This window comes from Mchenga conophoros, linkage group LG6 (assembly GCF_057382185.1).
Source record: "Mchenga conophoros isolate Kocher_MC1m ecotype Shallow Benthic linkage group LG6, M_conophoros_male_GT1.1, whole genome shotgun sequence".
Lineage (NCBI taxonomy): Eukaryota > Metazoa > Chordata > Actinopteri > Cichliformes > Cichlidae > Mchenga > Mchenga conophoros.
Window position 1 is genome coordinate 13383802 of NC_140531.1, and position 27380 is coordinate 13411181.

General features: G+C 43.5%; 1 protein-coding gene across 1 annotated transcript in view; it reads left to right on the forward strand.

The window, feature by feature from the left end:
• Positions 1-1384: 1384 nt before the first annotated feature.
• Positions 1385-27380, forward strand: part of LOC146572252 (uncharacterized) — a 47510-nt gene continuing 21514 nt past the window's right edge. The window contains exons 1-23 of the mRNA XM_085276287.1: positions 1385-1720; positions 13757-13924; positions 14029-14120; positions 14612-14733; positions 15350-15512; positions 16624-16746; positions 17612-17731; positions 17846-17974; positions 18069-18116; positions 21156-21197; positions 21339-21401; positions 21492-21566; positions 22111-22194; positions 22313-22369; positions 23161-23214; positions 23330-23383; positions 23496-23549; positions 23633-23686; positions 23770-23823; positions 23913-23957; positions 24773-24826; positions 27179-27223; positions 27299-27352. Of these exons, the coding sequence (XP_085132413.1) occupies positions 1642-1720; positions 13757-13924; positions 14029-14120; positions 14612-14733; positions 15350-15512; positions 16624-16746; positions 17612-17731; positions 17846-17974; positions 18069-18116; positions 21156-21197; positions 21339-21401; positions 21492-21566; positions 22111-22194; positions 22313-22369; positions 23161-23214; positions 23330-23383; positions 23496-23549; positions 23633-23686; positions 23770-23823; positions 23913-23957; positions 24773-24826; positions 27179-27223; positions 27299-27352 (1833 nt within the window). The 5' untranslated portion in view covers positions 1385-1641. The remainder of the gene's footprint in view (positions 1721-13756; positions 13925-14028; positions 14121-14611; positions 14734-15349; positions 15513-16623; positions 16747-17611; positions 17732-17845; positions 17975-18068; positions 18117-21155; positions 21198-21338; positions 21402-21491; positions 21567-22110; positions 22195-22312; positions 22370-23160; positions 23215-23329; positions 23384-23495; positions 23550-23632; positions 23687-23769; positions 23824-23912; positions 23958-24772; positions 24827-27178; positions 27224-27298; positions 27353-27380) is intronic.

The window sequence follows — 27380 nt, forward strand, 5'->3', positions numbered from 1 at the left end:
TATAATGCCTAGCCTTAGAGATAAGGCGCAGTTGGTGGAAGCTAGATCTCACTACAGCAGACACTTGCTTATCGAGTTTGAGCGAGCTATCCAGCAGTACACCCAAGTTACTGACATAGTCACAAGAAAAACTAGCAAAGGAACCCAGGGCAGCACAGAGTTGGGCACGAGGGATTTTACTGTTGAACACCACAATCTCAGTCTTCTTATCATTTAAAACGAGGGAATTACTCAGGAACCATTCTTTGACCTCCCGCATGCATTCTTGAAAGTAGTGCAGGGACACAGCAAGGTCGTCAGTAAGTTCAAAATAGATCTGTATGTCATCGGCATAACAGTGGAAGGCGATATTGTATTTTTCAAAGATTGCGCCTAGAGTTACTTTGTAATTCTCTGAGATAACTTACAGTATGTTGCCAAAAGTGTTTCTGTAGAAATAAAATAGAATAAAACTGAATTTATTTTAAGCCCAATCACAAAAACTGTAATGGGATTCCAGATTTGTGGAAAACCTGCAGCCAGATCACTCCATAAATAATAACAATAATAACAATAATACTAATTATAGTAGAAAATCACCCTTGTGCACTTTTTATGACAATATCCGTTGAAATTTGGTCAAAAATTTGCATGCACATACACACAAAAAAAGGAAAGAAAAATACACATCTTTTAGACATAACAAATGCAAATGAAGCATGTGTGTGCGCATGTGCGGAGTTCGCAGTCTGTTAGACTTCTTCATTCATAAACTTCTTGTACTCCCAGTGAGCTGCTTTAACTTTTGATAAGTTTCTGCAGAAATCAGGGAGCCTATTTTTCTTTTATCGTGCACATGTGAGAAGGCTATGGTGTGCGTCTGAAGAGAGCGTGGGGTGGGCAAAGACAGACAGGCACTGGAATTTGGAATCTGCAGCGGCATATTTTTATTAGTTGGGCAGCACCGCTGTCCTGTCCTAGCATGCTGTGTATGTGTGCCTTCAGAGGGGGGGAGCAGTCAGTGCAAAGTGGCACACTCGTGTTTGTAAAAGAGAGCAGTTCCCCCCCCCCGGTAGGTTATTATTAATATTAAAGTCTAATAACAAAAAAGTGTGCATGTGCTCGTGCGTGCCATCGCTGTATTGCAATCTGTGCTCGTGCACGCAGGGCACACAGGCGCGCCAAATCACAGAGACATCACATAATCCCTAAATCACTCATCCAGTATTGATGCTAAGAGTGACACGCGCAGTAATTATGGTTTGAGCACAGCCCCACGAGCCTAGATGGAGTCTCCGGGGAGGCAGGGAGGGAGGGGTCGCCCTGCAGAGGAGGAGAGGGGAGGGAGGGGAGAGAAAGTGAGGAAAGTTCTCTGCGGGTGAAGTTAGAAACACCTTCCCCCAGATCAAGGGGCTCTTCATCACCGGTCTGCCGTTTTCATCCGTCCACCCAGAAGTCAAAGAGCAAAGAGAGCGGTGTGCGGGCTCCTGGGTATCACCTGTAATCAGCTGAGTCCGCTTTTATGCATGCGCGCTCTTAATTACAGCTGCGCATTAAGACGCACGGGCGCTGCCAGACTGTTGAAGCTCTCTGGTGCAGAGTCAGAGCCGTGTCCAGAGGAGCGAAGAGCAGCCGCGACGGAAGTGTTTCATTAATAAATTCATGATGGATCGATGGAGCCAAGTGCGCCTGACGTGGCTGCTGTTGCTGCTCGTCGCCTCGCTGCACACCTCAGGAGCAGGTAGGATGAAGCATCCACGCTTGTTTATTAGTTTATCTTGTGTTAATAACTGATCCTCTAACTTCAGTTACCCAATTAAACGATGTATAAAAAAGTTGAATTGGATCCTCCCTCCTTATCTCTCCTCCTCTAACCTTGTCACATAACTTGTCACCGCCTGCCCTCCAAGTCTCATGAGCCAAGTCTGAGTGTCCTTTTTAGCCCATCCTCGATCCTGTTTTCATGCATTTACAGAAAATGCACCGTCAGCCACTTGTTTGGTTCAAAACTTCCTAAAACTCTTATCCATAAATACGTCTTCTAGTCATTTTCTTTGGCCTCCTTTTGAGGTATAATGTCATTCCTCTGTGTTATGCAGACCTAAGGCTTATTGAACTGAATCACCTTTCTCGAGCCCACTGCACATTTGCTAGACATTGGTAAGATGTCGGCCTATATGTCCAGACTTGTTAGTCCATACCTGCTGCATCTGTCTGTTCTCTCATAGCACAGCTTACGGGGTGTTTAGCCCATACAGCTGGGTAATGAGGAACAGACTGAGGCAAATTAAAGTGAGCTGTACTGAACTTAAACTGGAGATCCTTGCAGCAGCTCCTGGAGCTGCACCAGAACCATATGTGGAGGACTTTAACTGTCCAGGGCTTTTAGAGCCCAGGGTGGACGATGTTCATCACCAGCACAAGCTCAAGTGAGCTTCTTTTTATTTTACAGAATGAGAAAAGCCTCCAACAGTCCATTTTATGGTTACTGACATCATACAGCTCCTCTGAGGAACTCAGTGAAGTGCAAAGAAATAGTTTGTTTTAACCTGCTAAGCCAAGACTGACTGAACCTTAGTCAAGTGAGGCCACATACTTTCCCGTGGCTTCTTAAAACTTGTGAAAACAAGTTTTTTTGCTCAGTAACACAGTCCTGCTTCAAAATGAATTTTTGACCTTTAAGTCATTAGCCAACAATTCACCTCAGTGTGTCTTTAGGTGTTTTGGAACATTTTTCTTTGAGCGCTTGAACGGCTTTTTGTTCACTTTAGCTTAAAGACATGAGGACATCATCACCTGTGTTTGAGCTTCATTCTTAAATCTGGAAATGGCACTTATAACAAAACAAGTCCAGTGTTGGATATTGGATAAAGATCATGTAAACTAAGGGAACAGCTGAAGATGAGCTAATTTAGTCAGTCACACTTTAAAGTGCTTCTCAGGGACATAAAATGCTTCAGAAAATGAAGGATAGGCTTAAAAAAGTCCAGGCTGAACTGTGTTCTTCATCTTCTAACTGTTCTTGTTTTCCTCATTTAATGATGGTTTCATTTGAAATCCCCCCAGGAGTAGCGAGCAGGTGACTTGGCAAACACTCCACCATGTTGTCTTCACGTGCTCCGTCTGAGAAGATGCTGAGAAAGCATAAAACTATTTGTGTTATGTCTCAGTAACCTTTAATAGCATCTGCCTTTGTGTTGGAGATTAAGAAAAAACTTACGATGCCATATTTCAAGGTTCATTATCCTCCATCGCAGTGTAAAGTAGTAACACACACATACTCACATACCTTATCTGTGAAGGTCATTTCTAAGCTGACTAATGTAACCTCTGGACCAGAAGGTCATCTCAGGTCAAACTCAGGTTATAAACCTGACCTGGAGGCATCTTGAGCGTGTCTCAAGATGTTCTTGTAAATAAGAGTTTATTAGAAAATATCCCACTGAAGCGAAGAGAAACACAGATTCACAAAGAGTGAAAACACATGAACAAACACTCTTTTGTTTACCTCATCAGCTCTTTTCCAATTAACGAACAAACTCTTGTATTTTTTAACAGCCTTTGGTCACTCTTGATATTTTTCTCATGGTAGGAAAAGGTCACGCACCTGGCTGTCCAACAGGTTTTGTTTAAATTATGAGCTCAGACCTCAGAGCAGCGTGGCCTGAGGTGTTTCTGACGCCTACCCTTCCTGACACAGTCTGTTTAGCCATTTTTTCAGTTTGAGGTTTTGCTGTTACAGTCTGACTGACTTACACCACTGACATAACCTATGGGAATGCAACAGATTCACCCTTTTCTCAGCATCAGTTATTAAGGAGTAGGCAGACACAGGTGGTACTGAGCACCTTAGTAAAGGCTCTGCTTTCAGAAGTAAACCTTGGATAAACTGAGCAACACCTGGGTTTACCTTCTGTTTCATGTTAAAATGACTGCTGGTGAAAGATGTTGTACTTATAAGGGCTGGGAGTGTCAGTGTGGGGGTCAGCCTGCCCTGTTAGACTGAAACACTTTGGCAACTAGTGGATGAATTAGAGTTAGAGTATTATCTTTGTACTAACTGGTAATACCTGAACTTCTTATCTGGCACTAGATGTGAGTTTATATTTATCCAACTTTGTTTTTTTAAATGCCTTGTTGTTTAGCGCTCACAGGCAAATATCGGGATAAGACAATGAGGATTGACTGTATCGTTCTGCCTTACCTTAAAGAGAATCTGCCATGCAAGACTCCACGAAGAAATCCCTGAAAACATTCACTCAATCTCTCAATAACTAAATGCAGAGTTTTCCCCCATCTGTACTCAGTTAATGCCGTATATATCCTCAGGAGAAAATTATGTTCACTTTGTTTAAGATCAAAGCAAAATGTCTGGATGGATTGCCATGAAATCTGTACAGACATTTTCTATTCAATGAACACTGCTGATTTCAGGATGATGTGTGACAGCAAAGATAGTCTGGAACTGAATTTTGGTCCAGTGTGCAACGTCTGATGTGGAAAGTTGAAACTGGTATTACGCAAACAGAAAGACACATTAAGACCCTAATTTAAAAGGTTAATGACTTTTAATACTTGTTTTACACAGAAAAAAGTTGTTTTGGAGGAAAAGTATTTCCTCCAAAACAAGAAGGATATATGTATATGTGTATGACTTTAATAATAACAAAACTAAGACATTTTCATCGGTCTCTGCTGTGCTTTGTCTTTAGCTAAATGTTAGCATGACTAAGGTAATTACAATTAGTGCATGAAGGGGAACCAGTCCCCAAAAAGCAAAACAAAAGAATCCACATATGCTTGATATGTCAAAACAGAAAAATTACTCAGATGGAAAAGTCATTCTCAACCATTTTCATCTACTTATACAATTAAAGCTTGTCCCAGCTGTCATAAAACAAAAGGTTCGGCTCACTCCTATCAGTGCACTGAATCGCCAATACAGAGAGAGAGGGAAGGTTTTGAACCACCAGTTAACCTAACATGCATGTCTTTGGACTGTGGGAGGATGCCAGAGGGTGCCCACACAGGCACAGGGAGAACATGCAAACATCACACAGAAAGCCCACAGCTGGCTTGTGTTTTCTAACTCAGGACTTTCTTTCTGTGAGGTGACAGCAGCAACCACTGTCCCAAACAACACAATGCTAAGGAAACACAGGAATTGCACTCAAAATATGAAGACTTTAAAGGCCCTACATTAATACAAGAAAAAAAAAAGCTTTTAGTTAAACTCGTTTAGTTCAAATCAGCTGATGCCTGGGTATTTTACTGCCCGGCTGTGTAAACCGTCTGGGTACGTATAAAAAGTTTCTAAAAGGACCCCAAGAAACACGTGTTGAACCACTGGTGATTTCAGGCTTTTATTTTGAAATATCAGACAAAGCACTTTGAAATGAAGGATGCATGTACAGGATTAACCTTTGAGCCAGCTGCGAGCCGTGGTCAAGTGATAAAATACAGAAAAATCATGAGATCGGCGTTGCGTTCCTTCTTTTTTCTGGGACATCAGCTCTCCAGTGAATGCATTCAACTTATAATCTGACACGAGGAATCATATTTATTTCTCTATTATCTGTTTTTGTTTTGTTTTTTAATAAAATCATGCTTTGATGTTAAGGTGCTGATAGATTTTTCACCATTTGTATATTTTTTTTATGACTCTGGCACAGCTTTAATTTTTTCCATGTTTAAAAATATGCTCACCCTTTGTTCTCCAAAATCAAAGCTACCATATGATGCAACAGCCAACAATAATAGGGGCCAGAGCCACATAAAGCAACAAGTATCGACCCGAGAAGAGCCGGAGCCCTGCGACTGACAAATATTGATGCAGTCTTTGATCGGCGTTTGAGAGGAAGCCTGCATGAGAGTCAGACTGTATGCACTGTACATACACTGTACATACACTGTACATACAGTGAGAGTGAAACTCTCATTTAGGTAAAGAGAAGGGAGAAGATCACAAATAAGACGCAGATTCCTCGAAGGAGATCGGAAGCACTTGTCGCAGGTCTGTTTGTAGGCTTCCCTCTCTCTGACGCTGATATTACGGATTCATCGAAGCGCTTGTGTAAATTTATGCACAGACTTGTGTGTGTGTGTGTGTCTGACAGCAGGAGAGACAATCCAGTGTGTTTTCTTGATCAAAGCCAGCTGAACTGGGCGGAAAGAAAACATATGGTCTCCCTATCCTATTTTCTACAGTCTGCCCCTTTCTCTTCCCCCTGGCTTCCATCCTCCCTGTTCTTATTATTTCCTGGTTTTGTCTCTGTGGAGACGAACCTTTTAGAGGGACGTTGGAGCTATGAGACGTTTGAGTCTACAAAAAAATAAAAGGATAGTAATGACAGGCTCCTAGGGCACATGCTCTGTGGGGGGTTTGTGCCCTTGAGTGCCCTCTTTTTATGTGTGTGTGTGTGTGTTTTGGTGCAGTGTAGGAAACCTTAACTGCAAAGTGTGTGCTATTGCATTCTTTGCTATTATTGAGATAATGGTACGCTAATCAGAAACACACACAGATAGCAAAAAAAAAAGTTGCCAGTCTTCAAACATCTGGTTACCAGAAAATCCATAGTCTTTCCAACATGGTGCCAATTTAGTTGTTGGTGTGTTGTTTGCGTCTGGCTTTAGTGCTGCAGTCTAACTTGTGTTCATCCAGTCATCCACCCGTGTAGATAAAGTTTTTCATTTCTTACAGTTTAAGCTCAAAAAGCCATGCTGAAAGATTTCTTTATCTGAGATATGATGCTGAAACCGTACCCTCTTCTTATAGTCAAGATATCTCAGGAATGACATGTGTAGTAGGCGTGTTGGAGTTTCACTGGTCTGGCCCTCTTGAGATTAAAGTGAGCTGTGTTTGCTCCGTGATATAAAATGAGTCTGACATCGCTGGTCTACTGTATGTTCAAGGAATCAGTGTGAGACAGAAGATCAGACTTCAGACTGTTACTTCCACTCTTGGCCGTGTGTGACATCATTAAAATGGGATCTCTGGGTCTGGCTGTTTGCAAAGAAGCTGGTTAAACCTTTTGTTTGTGAGCGGCAGCGAATCAGAAAGCATATATACGTGTGCACCTGTTGGAGGTACACTCAAAAGTGCCGCTTTCTAGCACTGACCTTTTGACCTTTTTTGTTTTATTTAAAGTAACTGGATAAATTAAATTAGATACATTTAAGTGAATATTAACTGTATTTAGCATTAATATGACCCTTTGACTCCTCCACAGCACTGATTTTCATTTCTAAGCTGTGTTGGAAGGTTTTTGACTTCCGGCACCTGAATCCCCTGATTAGTTTGAGTACAGTAAAGAACATTTTTATACAGTAAAGAGCATTCTGCTGTTTTGTCTTTCTGTTCAAACCACAATCTTTTTGCTTTTTGTGGAGGCTTACACTTGACATACTCTGCATGTATGTGCTTGTTGCTCACGGTGCCCCTCACACCACAGCTTAGCGCCTGAGGATAACAGCAGAACCCGATGGAGAGCAGAACATCTCCTTTTGTATGTACAGCACAGTATAGGTACGATGTGACTGTTTGTCTGTGTGTGTGTGTGTGTGTGTGTGTGTGTGTGTGTGTATCTGCAGATGTTGCTTTGAACCCATACACACTCACACATCAAGAGCATATGGAAACATTAGCTGACATTAGCTAAGTGCATATAGAGTAAAACCAAACTCTCCATGTCGTGTCTTGTCCTCAGCTGCATTCAGATGTCAGTGCTGCTGATGTATGACTGAAACCCCTCTGCCTGCTTATAGGTGTCAGTGTCATCCCTTAAGTCTATCATTCTAGCCTGTGTGCACAACAAGAACTACCTTGCAACCAATCTTTATCTGTAAGTAAAGCATGCTAACATTGGAGCAGAGTAATAAAACAGTTTTATATAGTGTTGACCTTTTTAGTACATATGTGAGTCTAAGGGCCTGTGGGCCAAATCTGGCCCTCTGCAAATTAGGTGTTGTGTGTATGGTTTTGCATCACGTGCACACACCAGACATAAAAGAAAGCGCATCCACACTGCAAAGGGAAGTTGATCCTGAAGGTGAACAATTTCAGAGGCCTGTGCATTCATTTGCCACAAGACAATCACTGTTTTCAAGGATAATTTGCACCGTCACTTGAAAGCTGCACACAAAGGCATCACAAAGTGCCAGTCGACTACAGCAGAGTGCGCTTCTTCAAGCCAGATCCCAAAATGATGGAGCTGTAAGAGCAATTTTCATCAAAACAGAGGAAAAGGCTAAGTGGCTGTTAGAATCTGTAAAATTAATTTGAAAAATTTGAATAAAAAAAGAGTGTGCAGAAACACGATTAAATATTCATCACTTTGCTTTTGCATCAGGATTTGTTTGGTTTTGTTAGCATGCAACTACCAGCTGTCATATTCAAACTTGATGATCTAACAGACTTGTGAGTTGGCTGTGGAGAAGTTTCATTTTAGAGCTGTAATCAGAATGCATTATCTTTATGGATAAATGGTATAATGGCACAGCACCTTTTTGTTGACAGGTTGAGGGCTTTTCATGCAAGTGTACAAGCCTATGCAATAAAGCATGACAATAACATTCATACAGTATGTCTCATATGATGGGGTGACCTTTATTCAAACTAAGCTTAACACCACTGCTATACAGGTAGAGGATAGTTTTATAGGTATATTTTTATTTTGCAGATGGTTTATAAGTTTTTATTTCAAATGCAATCATCCATCCATTTTCTAACATTAACATTTGGCCACTGGGACAACAGCATGAGCAAGGCAATCCAGACCTCCCTCTGCTGATAATCTCTTCAGAAATAATCTCTTCAGCATATCCAAGATCTGCCGTGGAGTCTTCTGGTTGGATGCTGGAAACATTTTAATGGAAATATTCCAGTAAAAAGCAGAAAATGTAATTTACTGTCATTGTACTGTCAGTGCATTATCAGTTTTTACAGATGTTTCCATAAATGGTAAATGCTAGGATTCAACGTGTGGTTAGATGAGGGCAGAAACAGTAAAGGATCGCAATTTCAGCTCACCTCAGTTTGCAAACGAGCAACACATCTGCACACATCTGGAACCACCAGATTTCCAGTTCAAATTCAAATTGTACCAGTGAACCAAATGAGTAGTCTCAACCAAAAACTCAACATTTTAGTATTGGCAAGGTATGTTGAAGACGCGAGGACCCAAAAATAGGACACAAGGAATTAAATAACAATAACATTCAATTTATTCGATTAGTGGCAAAAAGACAAAGAGCGATTCAGAAGACCCTTATGAAGAGAACATCGAGGGAACAGTTTACCCTGCCGGGATAGGGTTACCGGGGCCCCTCCCTGGAGCCAGGCCTGGGGAGGGTGCCCGAGGGCGAGCATCTGGTGGCCGGGCCTTAGTCCATGGGGCTTGGCCGGGCACAGCCCAAAGAGGAGACATGGGCCCATCCTCCCGCAGGAGACTGGAGACTCTGTTGTCCTGCTGGGAGACTTCAATGGGTTCACGTGAGTAACGACCTGGAGGGGCGTGATTGGGAGGAACGGCCTCCCTGATCTGAACCCGAGCGGTGTTTTGTTATTGGACTTCTGTGCAAATCACAGTTAGGCCATAACGAACACCTTGTTCGAACATAAGAGTGTCCATAAGTGCACGTGTTCTGGACACTCGGGTAAAGAGAGGGCCTGAGCTGTCAACTGATCACCACCTGGTGGTGAGTTGGATCAGGTGGCGGGGGAGGACGCTGGACAGACCCGGTGCACCTAAACGCGTAGTGAGGGTGTGCTGGGAACGTCTAGCAGAGGCCCCAGTCCACGAGATCTTCAACGCACACCTCCGGCAGAACTTCAACAGCATTCCGAGGGAGACTGGGGACATTGAGTCCGAATGGATCATGTTCAGCATTTCCAAAGCTGCTGCATTGAGCTGTGGCCATAAGGTGGTTGGTGCCTGTCGTGGTGGTAATCCCCAAACCAAATGGTGGACACCAGAGGAGAACGGAGCCACCAGGCTGAAGAAGGAGTCCTATCAGGCTTGGTTAGCCTGTGGGACTCCCGAGGCAGCCGACAGGTATCGACAGGCCAAGCGGAATGCGGCTCGGGCAGTGGCTGAAGCAAAAACTCGGGTGTGGGAGGAGTTTGGAGAGGCCATGGAAAAAGACTTTCGGACTGCCTCGAAGAGATTCTGGCAAACCGTCAGGCGTCTCAGGAGGGGAAAGCGGTGCTCTACCTGCACTGTGTATAGTGCTGGCGGAGCGCTGCTGATGTCGACTGAGAAAATTGTCAGGCGGTGGAAGGAATACTTCGAGGACCTCCTTAATCCCACTGACACATCTTCCGAGGAGGAAGAAGAGTCTGGGGATGAGGGGAATGACCCGCCAATTTCCGCGGGCGAGGTCACTGAGGCAGTTAAACAACTCCTTGGTGGCAGAGCCCCTGGTGTTGATGAGGTCCGCCCCGAGTTCCTGAAGGCTCTGGACGTTGTAGGGCTGTCCTGGTTGACACGCCTCTACAATGTTGCATGGAGATCTGGGGCAGTACCCTTGGACTGGCAGACCAGGGTGGTGGTCCCCATCTTTAAGAAGGGGGACCGGAGGGTGTGTTCCAACTACAGGGAGATCACACTCAGCCTCCCAGGGAAAGTCTATGCCAGGGTGCTGGAAAGGAGAGTTCGTCCGGTAGTCGAACCTCGGATACAGGAGGAACAATGCGGTTTTCGTCCTGGTCGCGGAACACTGGACCAGCTCTTTATCCTCTCCAGGATACTTGAGGGTGCATAGGAGTTTGCCCAACCATGTGTTTTGTGGACTTGGAGAAGGCATTCGACCGTGTCCCTCGGGGTGTCCTGTGGGAGGTGTTGCGGGAGTATGGGGTGTCTGGCCCATTGCTACAGGCCATTCGATCCCTATACAACCGTTGCAAGAGCTTGGTTCGCATTGCCGGCAATAAGTCGGACTCGTTCCAGGTGGGTGATGGGCTCCGTCAGGGCTGCCCTTTGTCACCGATTCTGTTCATAATTTTTATGGACAGGATTTCTAGGTGCAGCCAAGTGGCAGAGGGCTTTCACTTTGGTGGCCTCAGAATCTCATCTCTGCTTTTTGCGGATGATGTGGTTCTGTTGGCTTCATCGGGTGAGGGCCTCCAGCTCGCACTGGAACGGTTCGCAGCCGAGTGTGAAGCAGCGGGAATGAGGATCAGCACCTCCAAATCTGAGGCCATGGTTCTCCATGGGTGGAGTGTCCACTCCGGGTCGGGGATGAGTTCCTGCCCCAAGTGGAGGAGTTCAAGTATCTCGGGGTCTTGTTCGCGAGTGATGGGAGAAGGGAGCCGGAGATCGACAGACGGATTGGTGCTGCGGCCGCAGTGATGCGGACGCTGCACTGGTCCATCGTGGTGAAGAGGGAGCTGAGTGTAAAAGCGAAGCTCTCAATTTACCGGTCGATCTACATCCCTACCCTCACCTATGGCCACGAGCTGTGGGTAGTGACCGAAAGAACGAGATCGCGGATACAAGCGGCAGAAATGATCTTCCTCCGAAGGGTGGCTGGCCTCTCCCTTAGAGATAGGGTGAGAAGTTCGGCCATCCGGGAGGGGCTCAGAGTAGAGCTGCTGCTGCTCCACATTGAAAGGAGCCAGCTGAGGTGGTTCGGGCATCTGACAAGGATGCCTCCTGGATGCCTCCTGGGTGCCTCCTAGGTGAGGTGTTCCGGGCATGTCCCACCGGGAGGAGGCCCCAGGGCAGACCCAGGACACGCTGGAGAGATTATATCTCTCAGCTGGCCTGGGAACGCCTTGGAGTTCCCCCGGATAAGCTGGAGGAGGTGGCTGGGGAGAGGGAGGTCTGGGCCTCTTTGCTTAGGCTGCTACCCCCGCGACCCGGCCTCGGATAAAACGGATGAAGATGGATGGATGGATGGATGGATGGATGGATAGTGGCAAAAAGATCTCATAGATAAACAAAGTCACAAAGGAAGAACAAAAACCAATGTCAAGCTGAGGGTCATAAACAGGCGGTCTATGCAGTGACAGGAGGGGGAATAAGGCACAGGAGAAGGTAATCAGCAACAGGTGAAAACGAGGATGGCAAAGCAGACAGTCACACAAGAGGGAAACTGGAACAGGAAGTAAAAGCAAATCAAGACGTGAGGAAAGACAAACATAGTAAAACAGGAAGAAATGAAAAGATATATGATGCTGAAACATGAAGATACTAAAGCATGAGGACTGACATAAAGAGGGGGCACAGGGGGACACACAGCACAGGGGAAATAAGGGAACTAAAAACACAGAGTTGCAGAACAAAACAAAATACCAAGACAGTGACAAAGTACTCACACTGACTGTAAACTCCCTTACATGGAAGTTTTTTTTTGTAGTTTTCTTGTTTGTTTTTGTTTTCTGCTCACTTTAAACAAAAGGCATGATATCACCAGCTCTGACGCTTCGGTTACCAGTCAGAGGACTAAACACAGAACAAGTAATCAAGATGTCATTTCCTCAGCCAGTTAAAGGGACAAAAAAAAATCACTGGCATGTTTTAATAGCATGGACTTGTATCTGTAAATAATACAATGCCAGGCAGGAAGACTGAATTACAAGCTGACAGAGTGCTAGCAGGCAGCCTGGCAGACAAAGCAGACGGACAAACCGAGAAAAAAAGAAAAAAGAAGAGAGAGGCAACAAATACATCTGGCACTCAGACTCAGACATTATGCCAACCTCTTGTGTGCATGCACATGCCTGTGTGTGTGTGTGTTGGGAGGGTGATTGGGTTAAGGTGCGTGGCAGATGGAGGGTTTACGTAAGCCTCAGAATACGTGTGAAAAGGAGCCACACCAGTAGAGGCATGCCCTCCTCTCCCCTACCATCTATTATTTCTCCTATTTTCCCCTCTCATCTCCCTACTTCCAATATGTTGCACATTTCTCCGCCGACCCCCCCTTCCCTCCAACCCGCCCAATCCGCCCAGCCTCGTCTTTTATATCACATCTTTCTTGGCTTAGTGTCCTCCCAGAGCTCTGCAGCTATTGTGTGCACATCACGCAAAAGAATCTGAATGTCTGTGAGTGCATATGTTACGCATTTTTACTTAAACCTCAACTCTGGGCATATTCCAGTTGTCTCTTACATGGAGTGTTTGGTTGTTTTTTTTTTGCACAACAGCAGAGTAGGTCACTATCAAAACGTGTGTATTCATTGTTGCAGTCTGGTATAACTTTTTTGTGCACAGAGCCTCTGCAACAAACAAGAGAGAGTTTAACGATGACGGGGGGATGTGCTCTCTCCGTCTCGATCGGGTTGCTTATATGTTGTGCCAACATCACCCCACAAACTTTAGAGGAGACAGCACACATAACAGCAATTGAACACATTGAACACAAGGTTTTCAGTTTGATTTTCAATTAACTGCTGAGGAACTTCTTTGTTTTTAATTGGTTGGTTACTGTCTGTCTGCTCAGTGGGGTTAATGAGAGAAGGAACACCAATGATGAGCATGTATTGCATGAGCATGGCAGCAACTGCAGTCTTAGAAAATGAAAGAGGGAGTTGCTATGCATACATTTTCCCGTTTTCCCACATGACTTTTGACCGTGTCAAACGTCTGCCACTCAACGCTGGCAGCAGAGCACACTGCTGTGCATGCCGGTGTGCGATTATGGTAAAAAGCATGCATCATAAGAGTGTCACTTTTGAGTCTGAAAGAGCTGTAATTTAGATGCTGGCTAGGCTGACTTGACAAATACCTGAAAATTCAGGCCATAATCAAACCCACTCAGCGCTCTTGTCTTTTGGCAGTCGCTCCTGTCGATGTCCTGAAGGTCCTGGAGGTATCGGAGGACATGGAGGGCGTGTCGTTAGAGGCAGGGCTGTGCATCAGCAGAGAGGGGAGAGAGGAGCCAGACCTCTCCTTTAAAATCAATAAGAAGATTCAGCTGAGTGCTCCCACCATGCAATTTTTCCCTGGTGAGTTTTGGTACGAGTCTGTAGACTTGCTTGGCAGAAGAAATGAAAATGAATCTGGTTTTTTTTTATATATATATATTTTCTTTTTCGTGCTTTCTTCCCAGATTCTCCATTCCCTGTGAATTTCTCAGTGGTGACAACAGTTAGAGCTCTGAAAAGCTCACAGGTCTTTCTCCTTTCCCTGTATGACTCACAGGTATGCATCACACATGCACCACTGAACCTCATCTGTCTGCATTTTTGACTGTGTCCACGATACATTTTATAATGAAGTTATGTCACCATACTAATATATGAAACACTGGATCTGCACTGGCACTGCAACCTGCACCTGAAACACAGCTTGTCATCAGAATGGGAGTTTGGTCATCTCTGATAAAGATCATTTTTGTCAAAATTATAATTTTGGACTAATCTAATTTAAGTGAGTTTATGCTAGCTGGAAGAATGTGAGCACATTAGCTCTCTCCAGCAGATTTTTATGCTGCAGTTACAAAAATAAAAAGGCCCCAAACCTAAAACCTGCTTTTTTCTGGTTGGTTGCATCCTATGATGGCTGCAGGAAACAAATCCATGCATTCCTGTGTGCATATCAAATATAAGGAAATCTTGGAGGTCTTTCTTTCTTATGATCATTTCATGAACATGACATGTTTTCCTTCTGGTCTCTGTGTCTGCATCTGTCAGGGCACACAGCAGCTGGGCATAGAGATCGGCCGTTCTCCTGTATTCCTGTATGAGGACCATGAGGGCCAACCCCCTCCAGACCTTTACCCCACTTTTAGGAAGGTCAACCTGGCTGATGGCAAGTGGGTAACTACACACATACACAGCCACCCATGATGACGATTCTGTGTTCTTATTTCTTTCTTTATTCATTTGTTTAATGCAGATAACGTGTGGTAATACATGCATGTGCATGTGCTTTTCGTCTTTAGTCCCAGGAGAGAAGAACCTAACAATGAACAGAGGAGTAGAATTTTTAAGAAGCATTTAGTAGTATTAATATGAGGGGGAAAAAGAGACTATTAATGTTAGTAAAAACATCATATGTGAATCTGTTACTGTTTAGGCTTCATTCTTCCTTCTCTCACCCAAACTGGTCACAGCAGATGCCGCCCCTCCCTGAGCCTGGTTCTGCTCGAAGTTTCTTCCTGTTAAAAGGGAGTTTTTCCTTCCCACTGTCGCCAAAGTGCTTGCTCATAGGGGGTCGTATGATTGTTGGGTTTTTTGTCTGTATTGCAGGGTCTACCTTACAATATAAAGCGCCTTGAGGTGACTGTTGTTGTGATTTTGTGCTATATAAATAAAATTGAATTGAATTGAATTGAAAATATGCTCAGATCTTTCTCTGTGCTTACAGGCACACCTTCTCAACCAGCAGGAGCTTTGGATAGAGTAACTTTCTTCTCTCTTTGTTACTAGTTGGCACAGAATAGCCTACAGTGTGGATGGGCAGTCAGTGACTCTCTACCTGGACTGTGAGAAGCTGAACACCCTTGACCTGCTCAGAGGTCACGACCCCCACGTCAGCACTGAGGGTGTTACCGTGTTTGGAACACGGCTGCTGGATGAAGATGTGTTTGAGGTAGATCGGTGACACGGAGGGGGTTACAAGTGACATGTCAAGTGAGCCGTGGCGAAGGTCATTGCTAATTGTGATGTACGGTGGCCCATAGAGGCCAAACTCACCGCAACTTAAAAACCCCCACCAACAAATAGGAAAATGTTGCAAAAGCACAAGAAACAGTGGAGGTTGAATCAATTCCTTACTCAGTTGCGTTTAGTGAGATTTCCTACTTCCATTATGTTTTATTCATCTTCAGATATGTTTTGCGTGCTTTTGCAGCATTTTTCTTTTCTCAAGTTGCAGTGCATTTGAGCTCTCAGGGTCACCATGGAAATGTCTTTTTGGGTTTTTTTCCAGTGTATTTAGTAAAGCCAGAAGCTCATTTGTCTTTGATAAAAACTACAAAAACATGCAAAAAAAACCAAACAAACGATTAGGACCCACAATAAGGTCTTTGTGTGCGGTGAGGAGGTGTCTCTGCTTGTTGCCGCTTGTTTGATTTGTCAGTCAAATAGTGAGAAATGAATCGAGCCTTTTCCCAGTTGCATCGCCCTCCAGTGGTTGTGTGGGTGGATGCAGTGCAGTTTAAGTTCTTGAACAGCGTATTTTCTTAATATTATTTACTGGTGTATTTATTAATATTTGTGGATATTGCAAAAGACGAATAAGCCATTAAAATAAACAAATCTGTGCACACTTTAAAAGCATCCGCGGTCGTTTTGACATAGATGCATAATGTGCAAACTGTAACCTTTGCTTTGTCAGGTGGTCCAGCTGCTTAAGTGAACAACTCCCAGGCGTGTTTGGCTTGGACTCGCCATCCGTTAATGTGTGTGTACATGTGTAAAACAGAGAGAAGAAGAAAGAGCTTGTGTCTGTCTTAACTGGCTCCATTTGAGACTGAAGCTCTGGAGACGATTACGTGCGGAGCGGCGATAAAAACAGCCCGTTAAGTCACTTTGATCCGTCTAAATGAACACAGAAGATAGAGATGTTACAGACACGTGGATGGGCCACTGATATTTTTCAGTGATTACAAGTAATGGCATCCTTAACGTGCATTCCTGACAGCTAAAGTGGAGTCACAGACTTTTCCGAGTTCAGCTTGGTGTGTGTTTCTGGGACACAGGGAGACATCCAGCAGCTACTGATCATCGACGACCCCAGAGCAGCGGAGACGTACTGTCAGGACTACATCCCAGACTGTGACAAACCTTTACCCTACAACAGCATATTAACAAAGGCCGAAGAGGTAAGTCCTCCTTAACGGTGAGTCAGAGAGAAGGAAGGGAAATGAGCGGCGAGTTTCACAGGCACACACAACCGTGAGGCATCTCAGGTGTTGAATGCTGTAAATCTGCTCTGTCATTTTAAAATTAAAGGTGTCCCCCCAAGGTTACAAGCGGCAGGGAAACTTTTACCAGTATTTATGGGCATTTTAGACGAAAAAGACGAATGGTTTAATTACACTATGCTGGTCATATTTCTCGTCTCTGAAATCCTCTAGGTGTCATAAATTAAAAGCTATGAAAATATGTTCACTGTGTGGAGGGAAAGATCATTAGCTCACACTGTTTTAGTTGCCAGTCTGTAATAAATTTTTTTCTCCCACACACGCACTCATGCCTCTTATTGTAGCTGCATTTTGAGAAGCACCACAGGGCTGTTTATTTCCCTTGTATCTTAAAATAAAGTCATAAATGCTACCAGTTCTCCCACTCTTACATTTTATCTCCTTCTCTGTTTCTTCCTGTGCTTGTAGTGAAGCACATTACATGGCTCTTGTGGTTCAGAGTAGCTCGCCAGGGTCCGTCTGCCAACGGACCACACTTCTGGGAAAGGCTTCAAATCCTCTTCCTCTTCCCATTGGCTTCAAGTTCAAAACACACGGAAAGAATCCTGTTTTACTGGGTTCAGTTTGTTTTTAATGTAGCACCACTAGAAATGCAACCAGGAAGCCAATAGAACACATGGAATTAGGGCACCACTAAAAAACTGGAGTACGCTGCACCTTTTTTAGAGTTGTCGTGACAGGCTGGGAGAGGAAGTTTAAACATCCGTTATGTCCTAAAAGGCCTCAAATGTTTTATCTATTTTGATTCTATTGTACGCTTTAGGTGGAGAGACCGCCAAAGAAACACGTGGTCGAAGAGTACGAAGAGTTTGACTTCAGCGACCTCTATGATGACTCCTATGTTTCCACGGTGACTGCCAGTCCAAACGTCACAGAGTACGAGGTGAGATTGTGCAGCATGAACAGCATCACAAGCTCAGACCTGCTGTGTCTCTTTGTGCTCCATCTGCTTTTTTCTGTCCTTCACCGTTTGTATCTGCGCGTGTCTGTCGGATAGATCATAGAGTACGAAGACTACGACAACACGACAAACTACCACCACGTGAACGAGTATGAGTATGAGGAAGAATATGATGACCGCTATGGACCTGCGGAGAGAGAGCGGGAATTCTCCATTAACGGACAGGTACCATCAACACATTTATCCAATTTTACATGGAAACATACAGAAAACTTGCCTTGCAGTCATCTGCAATAATCATGCTCACTCTTCTTGTCAGGATATACCAGAGAAAGGACAGAAAGGAGAGCCAGGGTATTTGGGAGCGGTAAGATAAGAGATGATACTTCATCAGTTTACACATTCTGAACACTTTTTAATGACCATTAAAACACTGTGACTTTTACTTTCCACAATAACGAGTTAACAACATAAAACACACCTCTCAGTTTTTCATGTATTTCATATACTTTTAAACAGTTTTTTGTTGTAAATGCAAATGCACCTGTCTCTAAAGCACTTGATAATTTCTGGTGATTAACGGCCCTGTTAATCACCTTGTTTTGTTCACTACTGAATTCTTTGCCTTAAAGATATTATCTCCCCTTGCTGGTACTGCAACTTCTGCATTCGTGTCCATTTCACAGTTTGCCTCTCCACAACGTAAAACCGACTCAGTGGACTGGCGTGTCTATTACATGTTTTAGACCTGGCTAGGAGATGAGAGGCCAGCTGCTGTGATAAGGTTTCAGAAGCTCTGCTATATAAGCAGCGACCTGTCCATGTAGAGCTTTATATGAAACGGCAGAATTTTAAAGTCGATTCTGAATTTCGCTAAAAGTCATTGAAGGGATGCAAGAATAGGTGAGATAAATGACCGGTGGCAAGTTAAAAAATGCTGGAAGGATTAACAGATGGTCAGACAAAGACTGACTGTAGACGACTGGACACAGGAGGGCAACAAGGCACAGGTACAAATAGTCACAGAGGACAATACGCGGGGGAAAGCAAAATTAGACATCAGACACCAGAGACAAATAACTACCAAGATAAAACAGGATGTGAGACTAGAAAGTAAACAGCAAATACGATACAATACCCAGGGAAAGCTGGGGGAAACTGACACAAGAGAATGAGACAGAAAACTCTTTAAACTAAACAACAAAATCTTAAAATCTATTCTAAAACTAACTGGGAGCAAATGCAAGAAAGTCAGTGGGTGATATGTGGTCTCATGTGTGCCTTTTAACAGCTGAGCTGTAGAGTTTTGGATCAGATGCAGGTGTGTGAGCAGTGACAGACTGGCATCTGAATAAAGTCCGTAGTCGAGTCCTGCACACCTATAGGAGCCGCTTGGCCATATATATATATATATATATATATATATATATATATATGTATATATACATATATATATATATTAGGGGTGCAACAATACTCGTATTGGTATTGAACCGTTTGGTACAGTGCCTTCGGTTCGGTATGCATATGTATCGAATGATACAAAATTTTTAATTTATTTTTATCAATTTTTCTTCTGACATGCTGTCTGTGTTGAGAGCTCAGTGGATCTGCGTTCGACTACTCCGCCTAGGCTGCACTGTCGAGTGCAGATCCAGTGAGCGCAGCGCAAGCTAGCAAGACAGAAGCTAAGCTCGTTGCAAGATTTATAATTACCACGGGGACCACCGATACCTTCACCCTCCACATCCTCATGAGCTCTTCCCTGAGCCCTTGGTTTTTCGTCTCTTGCCCACCGATGCCTTCTTGTTCCAGTAGCCCACTTTTCGTCAGGGTACCCTGGTTCCTCAGCACCTGACGCGGACCTTGTTGATATATATATACATATATGCTTATATATATATATATATATATATATATATATATATATATATATATATATATATATATAAATAAGCATATATGTTCCAGTAGCCCACTTTTCGTCAGGGTACCCTGGTTCCTCAGCACCTGACGCGGACCTTGTTGATATATATATATATATGTGTTGATGGCCCAAACAAGATCCGGGCCATCAACACGTACGCCCTGCCCGTGATCAGGTACCCTGCTGGGGTAATAGGCTGGCCAAAGGAGGAGATAGAAGCCACTGACATAAAGACAAGAAAGCTCCTTACCATGTATGGAGGGTTTCACCCCAAGTCCAGCACCCTGAGGCTGTACGCTAAGCGGAAGGAAGGGGGCCGGGGACTGGTGAGTGTCAGCACCACAGTCCAGGATGAGACAACGAACATCCAAGAATACATTGGGAAGATGGCCCCAACTGACCGAGTGCTCAGTGAATACCTCAGGCAGCAGAAACCCAAGAAAGAGGAGGGAGACGAGGAACCATCATGGAAGGACAGGCCCCTGCACGGTATGTACCACCGGCAGATAGAGGAGGTGGGTGATATCCAGAAATCCTACCAGTGGCTGGACAAAGCTGGACTGAAAGACAGCACAGAGGCACTAATCATGGCAGCACAAGAACAAGCTCTGAGTACAAGATCCATAGAGGCTGGGGTCTATCACACCAGGCAAGACCCCAGGTGCAGGCTGTGTAAAGATGCCCCAGAGACAATCCAGCACATAACAGCAGGGTGCAAGATGCTAGCAGGCAAGGCATACATGGAACGCCATAACCAAGTGGCCGGCATAGTGTACAGGAACATCTGTGCCGAGTATAACCTGGAAGTCCCGAGGTCAAAATGGGAGATGCCCCCAAGGGTGGTGGAGAATGACCGAGCTAAGATCCTGTGGGACTTCCAGATACAGACGGACAAAATGGTGGTGGCTAACCAACCGGACATAGTGGTGGTAGACAAACAGAAGAAGACGGCCGTAGTGATCGATGTAGCGGTTCCGAATGACAGCAATATCAGGAAGAAGGAACACGAGAAGCTGGAGAAATACCAAGGGCTCAGAGAAGAGCTCGAGAGGATGTGGAGGGTGAAGGTAACGGTGGTCCCCGTGGTAATCGGAGCACTAGGTGCGGTGACTCCCAAGCTAGGCGAGTGGCTCCAGCAGATCCCGGGAATAACATCGGAGATCTCTGTCCAGAAGAGCGCAGTCCTGGGAACAGCTAAGATACTGCGCAGGACCCTCAAGCTCCCAGGCCTCTGGTAGAGGACCCGAGCTTGAAGGATAAACCGCCCGCAGGGGCGTGCTGGGTGTTTTTATATATATATATATATATATATATATATATATATATATATATATATATATATATATTTGCTGTTGTTAACTAATATCTGCTCAGGTATCAGGTATAGCGTGCATACAAATCCTGTTTTAACTGGTTTGAGTGGTTGTATTTTACCAAAATAACCTGAATGTAAAAACTTTTTTTCATGTGAAATTTTAGGGAACACAAATCACAGGACCCTATGGACCTCCAGGGCCCGAGGTTAGCAATGCTCACTGCATGAGATATAACATGAAACACAATTTCATTCACTATTTAAGAAAAAGAACAAAAGTTTTAATTATTTGAATTAAATAGATTCAGTCATAGTGACTTGCTGACTGCTTATCTGTGTGTTTGCAGGGAGAGCCGGGGCCACCTGGAGTCACGGGACCGGTGGGACGTCGAGGAGACGCTGGAGAGCCGGTGAGGACTGCCCTCTGTATGCTGAGTGAATGGCTGAGTGCTCCACACATCGACAAGTCTCCATAAACGTTCTCATATCTCTCCTGTCAGGGTCCTTCGGGGCGGCCAGGCCTTAATGGTGTTGATGGGATACCAGGTCCCCCAGGAAACATCATGCTTATACCGGTAAGACAAAGATAGCACAGCGTTGCCCGAGGCTAACAAGCTGCATTAATGTTGCTGCAGCAGTTATTTGGTCCTGTTAACCTTCAACAAAGCCTTAGGGCAAATGGGAATGTTTGAATGCCAGTAATGCCAGAGGAATGGGTTGTTTGGAGGTAGTTACAGAAATGATCGATCTGTTTGCCTCTGAAAGCTTTATAGTGCATGTTTTTGTTTACAGCAAAATATATTTGGTGCAGTTTCTGTGTCAAATCAGGTGATTGAGGGTGATCATTTATTTTACTGATCTCTTTAAAAATTAATCACTTGCGCTGAGATCTGGTGGCTGCGAGGTCCACAGCATAGCATTCATGTTGCTGTCAGAATCATAAAACAATGAAACGTTTTACAGCTTATTTATTCTGGCTTCAAAATGCCTTGCATCTGCACCTTCTTATGCAAGACCAGAGCAGCAGTGCAATGCAGTGGCCACTGGGAGGAGTATTTAGTTTAACTTGTGAGTATCATGTCCGCTCAACTGTGTGTGTGTCTTTGCCTCTGTGTGCAGTTCCACTCAGGTGGCGATCCAAAGACCGGTTCTGTGGTTTCTGCACAAGAAGCACAAGCTCAGGCCATCCTTCAGCAGACCAAGGTATACAACCGGTTGCATGCTGCACATACAGCTTACTCAGAAGTGTAGCTTATATATAGCTCTGAAGATTATTAAAACCAGACTATCTCTTCTATACTGGTTCTTCTTTGTCTCCTAGCTGGCTATGAAGGGACCTCCAGGGCCACTCGGCCTCAGGGGAAGACCTGGGCCACTGGTGAGTGCATCCCTCATTTTTTTCATGTAAACTCTGGCAGCCCAGAGGATTTTAAAAGTTATTTCTCACACAGTACTTGGCAGATGAAGCATTTGCAGGACATAGGGAGTAATTTACGAAAGTTTGCAGACTTGTGATTGACAAGTCGTTGGGCAGTGAGCATATCCTGGATAATCTAAAGATGACCTTAATTCACAAAATCTACTCCATGTTGTCTTCCCTATGACCAAAATCATGAAACTGAGCTCATAAACTAAGCAAGAAAAACATTTACTGAAGTCACCTAGAGCAGAATCAGGGGCCGTTTTTTCCATAGATGTCTATACAACTGGAAGTCTTTACAACCAGTTGAGTCGCCCTCTGCTGGACATCAAAAAGAATGCAGGTTTAGGCCCTTAGGGCTAGAATCTGAGTGCATCTCTTATATTTAACCATTAAGACCTATGCAGTGACGATTGTGTGACCTTGTAATATGTATTAAATATATTTATGTGAATATCTGCAGCATACGATAGCACCTATCGTTCACATTTTTCGCCTGTAACCTGGTATACGAGAGTGCATAAACATAGATTTGATTCATGTAGTATGTGCATATGTGCATTTAAAAGGTTGAGTGGTTGCTTATGTAACTGAAACATTCATTTGTCTGTGTGTATTCTTCCTAAAAAAAACACTTCCAATTTCCATTTTTTTTGTTTTTTTAAATATATATTTGCAATTTGCAATTTTTAAAAAAATTCTTACTATTAAATAAATACGTCAATAATATCAATATGTTCTTTTCTCAGGGTGTACCAGGCCCCTCTGGGCTGAAGGGAGCCACTGGTGAGATGGGACCACCAGTAAGTTAGTTTAAACACACTGGAGCACCAGTTAAACTGTGTTTGTTAACACAATTCACCACTGGCAACATATCACCTGGATCTCGTTCCTTTGATGATTTTATTTTTCCTGTAGGGCCCTCCAGGACAGCCAGGTATCTCCGGTCAGAATGGGCGACTTGGGAAACGGGTGTGAATACTTACTACAGTTTTTATTGTTGAAACTGTTATAAGCATGGATTTAAAGTAGTTATTTCTGTGACTAAACTATTACCATGTCTGGGTCTGTGTGTGTTTTTTAGGGTCGAGCAGGTGCAGACGGGGGTCGTGGTGAAATAGGGGAGACTGGAGCAAAGGTGAGCTAAAGTCCCAGTCACACCTCACTTTTGCGTCTCCTTAAACTGAGACATTAACTTTCTCCTTTTCATCTTTCTTTAAGGGAGACAGGGGATTTGATGGCTTGCCTGGTCTCCCTGGAGACAAAGGGCATAACGTAAGTTATGTGGCTGAAAAAGTTCCTGTTAAGTAGATAACTCTGAATAGCACTTGTCAGCTCCCATGTGTGTAATTTCTCAGGGCGACAGAGGGAAGCCAGGCCCTGTAGGTCCTCCTGGAGAGCTGGGAGAAAAGGTGAGAGGTCGTGGCAGTTGTAGGTGTATTTTATGTGTGCAGGTGCTTCTATTTATGGTTATTCATGTTTGCTTTTTTTTTAAAAACAGGGTTCTCAGGGGCCACTTGGGCCGAGAGGACAACCAGGTGATGCTGTGAGTGTTTACAAAAACACACCTTAGTGCCATTCAGCATATTCAGTTAGACCATTTGCCAGTTTTGGAGTCAGTGAGTGATGTATTACACATTTTTTTAAACTTTTCTTAAATGTAATAAAGTATGCTACTTAATTACTCACTGGAGAAAGTAGATTACTTTCTCGGTAACATGACCTGGAACACACCGTCACATAATTATCAACACCGACACAAATCGCCGTCCTAATGAAGACACACGTGATCTTTCTGTTAGTGTTCACGTACAAACACAAAGCTGAAAACTGAAAACAAAGATGAAAACTAGCCCAAAGTCACTTTAAAGCGATCTCCACAGTGATTCATGAACAGGTAGAAACACAGGCTATAGGCCTGACTGCTCATCACTGCCTTTGTTACTTGTTGAACTTTAGGCTGGACTGAAATGAACACACACTCAGCTTCACTTTGGGTTCTGGGATAGCTTTGTGTTAACATGCTGTTTGTGCAGATACTTGCAAAGAACTGACATAGTGTTAGTAGTATGATGCAATTGTTTATGTCCGGGAGGCAGTTTGCTCTTTACCATTGCAGCTCTTGTCGATTTGTGTGATTAAAATAAAATTAACCTTAGGTTGTGAGTGTGTATTAACGTTAGATAAAAAAAAAAAGGGCTCGTACGAATGACGTAAGCACTTTGAGTGCTATGTAAGAACCAGTCAGTTTGAGACTTAAGTTTGCAACAGAAAGCGGTGCTAAAATGTGGCTGCAGGATGGTGCACAATCTCTACTGCATGCTACATTATCTTATTTATATTAACTGATCTGTGTTTCAGGGACCCAGAGGTATGACTGGCCCCAGAGGTCGGCCCGGTCCCCCAGGCATGCAAGTGAGTGTGAACCTTATCCTTTTTAATGCACCACCTTTTCACACATTAAGATCTACAGCTAACAACAACAGACAATGTAAGATAAGAGTGATTACAGCTCTGTGCCAACTCTGTGTTTAGCCATGAAAAAAACCCTCTTTTACATCAGCTGCATGAATCCAGCTGTGGTGTAACTATCAGATAATTGCAGGAGATAATACCTAATCACAAAGTTGCACCCCTTCTCCATTTGTTAACATTGTGTTATGTAATTCTTATCTGAGAAAGAGACTGTTTGCTGGCCTGAAGCTGTTTCATTTTGTGTAACGTCTGTTTGCACTTGTAGCAACACACGTTCACGCTTGTCGGCATCCGACAATGCTCTTTGCTTTGTTTAAATATATTCATTGATGTTGGTTCATTACGCTTTAAAAGCCTCAAGCAGGAAAGGTGGTATACCTAAACCAGTGGTGCAGTTGATCATTTTTAAATTGTTTCCAGTCCCAGGGGTTTTATGTAACAAGCTTTAGAAAAACAAATGTAGGGGAAATACACCCTCCTCCTTACAGCTGAAGGACACTTAAAAATTCTAATAATGACCTGAAATATCATTAGATTATAACGCCATCGAATATTACATATCAGTGAAAGGGACACTTCTACTATTACGAGTACACTGGAAGTTGAAATTAGATTCACATGGGATGACAACCAGGTGTGAGCAGGAGGACTCCAGACAGAAAGGTGTTGATGCTGATCAAGCTGGAATTGGTTATAGAACCATCTCTAAAGAACAGACTGTATACAGATGGACAAAATTTAAGAACAGCTATCGACAGAGTTCAGTGCAAGAGCAAAAGTGTTAGAAATGCTGTCGACAGACCTGACGTGCACAGTTTATGTGAGTAAATCCAGTCTGAAGCTGTTTTGTACAAAGAAAAGGACAAAAATGCCTCTAAAACAATGTGCAGGACTGATCAAAAGTTACCTGAAGTGTTTAATTGTAGCTTATTGCTTCACAAGCAATAGTTTTACCTCTGCACACCACCACAGTGGATGTTAAAAACAATCGAGATCTGATTGAAGTGCAGCCTTTTGTCTTTAATTCAGGGGTTACAACTGTTTATGAATAACAGCTATTTTTATACACAGTCCACCATTTTCACATGCTCAAAAGTTACTGGACAGGTGAGTGACAAGCAGCCTTATGGCCGTGAGTCCTGTTCCCTCAGTTAGCCATGACAAGTTAAGCTCATGACAGGAGTGGGTTCCCAGCGTTGTTCATCTTTTCTTGGTAGTCGTTCACTGGAATTCTCGATATAAGGCCCAAAGAAATGTTGATGCAAGTCAAGAAGGATGAAAAATCAAAATAAGCCTATCAGAGATAACCAAACCAACAATCTGGTAGATTCTTAAAATGTAGGAATGCACTGACCACCTCATCGACATCAAAAGACTTGAAACCTGAGACCATGGAAGACAACTGAAGTGGATTGCTAAATTCTTTCCTTGGTAAAGAAAGCCAACTAGGAACATTATCAAGGATGTAAATGAATCATTGTCAAGGCCTACAGTCCAGAGACACCTTTACAAGGTGAAAACCAGGGGTTATACTCAAGAAGAGGAAAGCCAGGTAAGAGACACACAACATCTAAAAGAGTCTGCACAGCTCTGAGGGCATCTCAAGGGAGGAAACACAAAATTTTGCTGAAATAGCCTCTGAAAATGGGATTTTATGAAAAAGAAAAAGCCTTATTCCTGAACAGTTAATGCTATACTTTAAAGCTTAAAGCTAAAAGTCCGACCTTCAATCCCATCTCGATTTTTTGATTTTTTTAAGCGATTGTTCGAATACTTATGGACTGTATTGTATGTTTTCCTCACACAAACATGTGATTTTTGCTCATTTTCCTCAACAAATGAATTAGAAAAAAAGAATAGAAACAAATCAGCAAATATTTATCAAAATATTTAAATATGTAAAATGTTTGTTTCATTTTTTCAGTTCTCTTTTTCACTTAGGACTTAATCTGATAATGTTTCAGCTTATAGTTCCAGAGAAATCTAAACAATGGCAGCTGCATGGCTTCTTTGTTTACTCAGACATTATTTTTTTTGTAGGAGTAAAGAGTTCATACGACAGAGAAAGTTGGTGGCAGAAAGTACACCTCATGCAAAGGAATTATCTTACACAGGAAGTAGCAGCTCACAGTCGGCCCACAAAACAATGCACGTCTTTAACCAGAGTCCTATTATTCTGAACAAAAACCTCATGTGCTTTAAATATTTTGGTTAGAGGCCACATAAGTAGATTTGAGGATATAAAAAAAATGTAGTCTCCTTCTTTAACCGCCATCCTTTTTCTTCTCACAGGGCATTCGAGGAATTGATGGGGCTCAGGGTTCAAAGGGAAATATAGTAAGTAATATAAACGCTGAAGACCCCAGATCTATGTTGATCTGTTCTGATGACATCATGTCTCCTCTGTGACAGGGACCGCCAGGAGAAGTAGGAGCACCCGGACAGCAGGGCAACCCTGGAATCATTGTAAAAGCAGTGAACATACACTCACAAA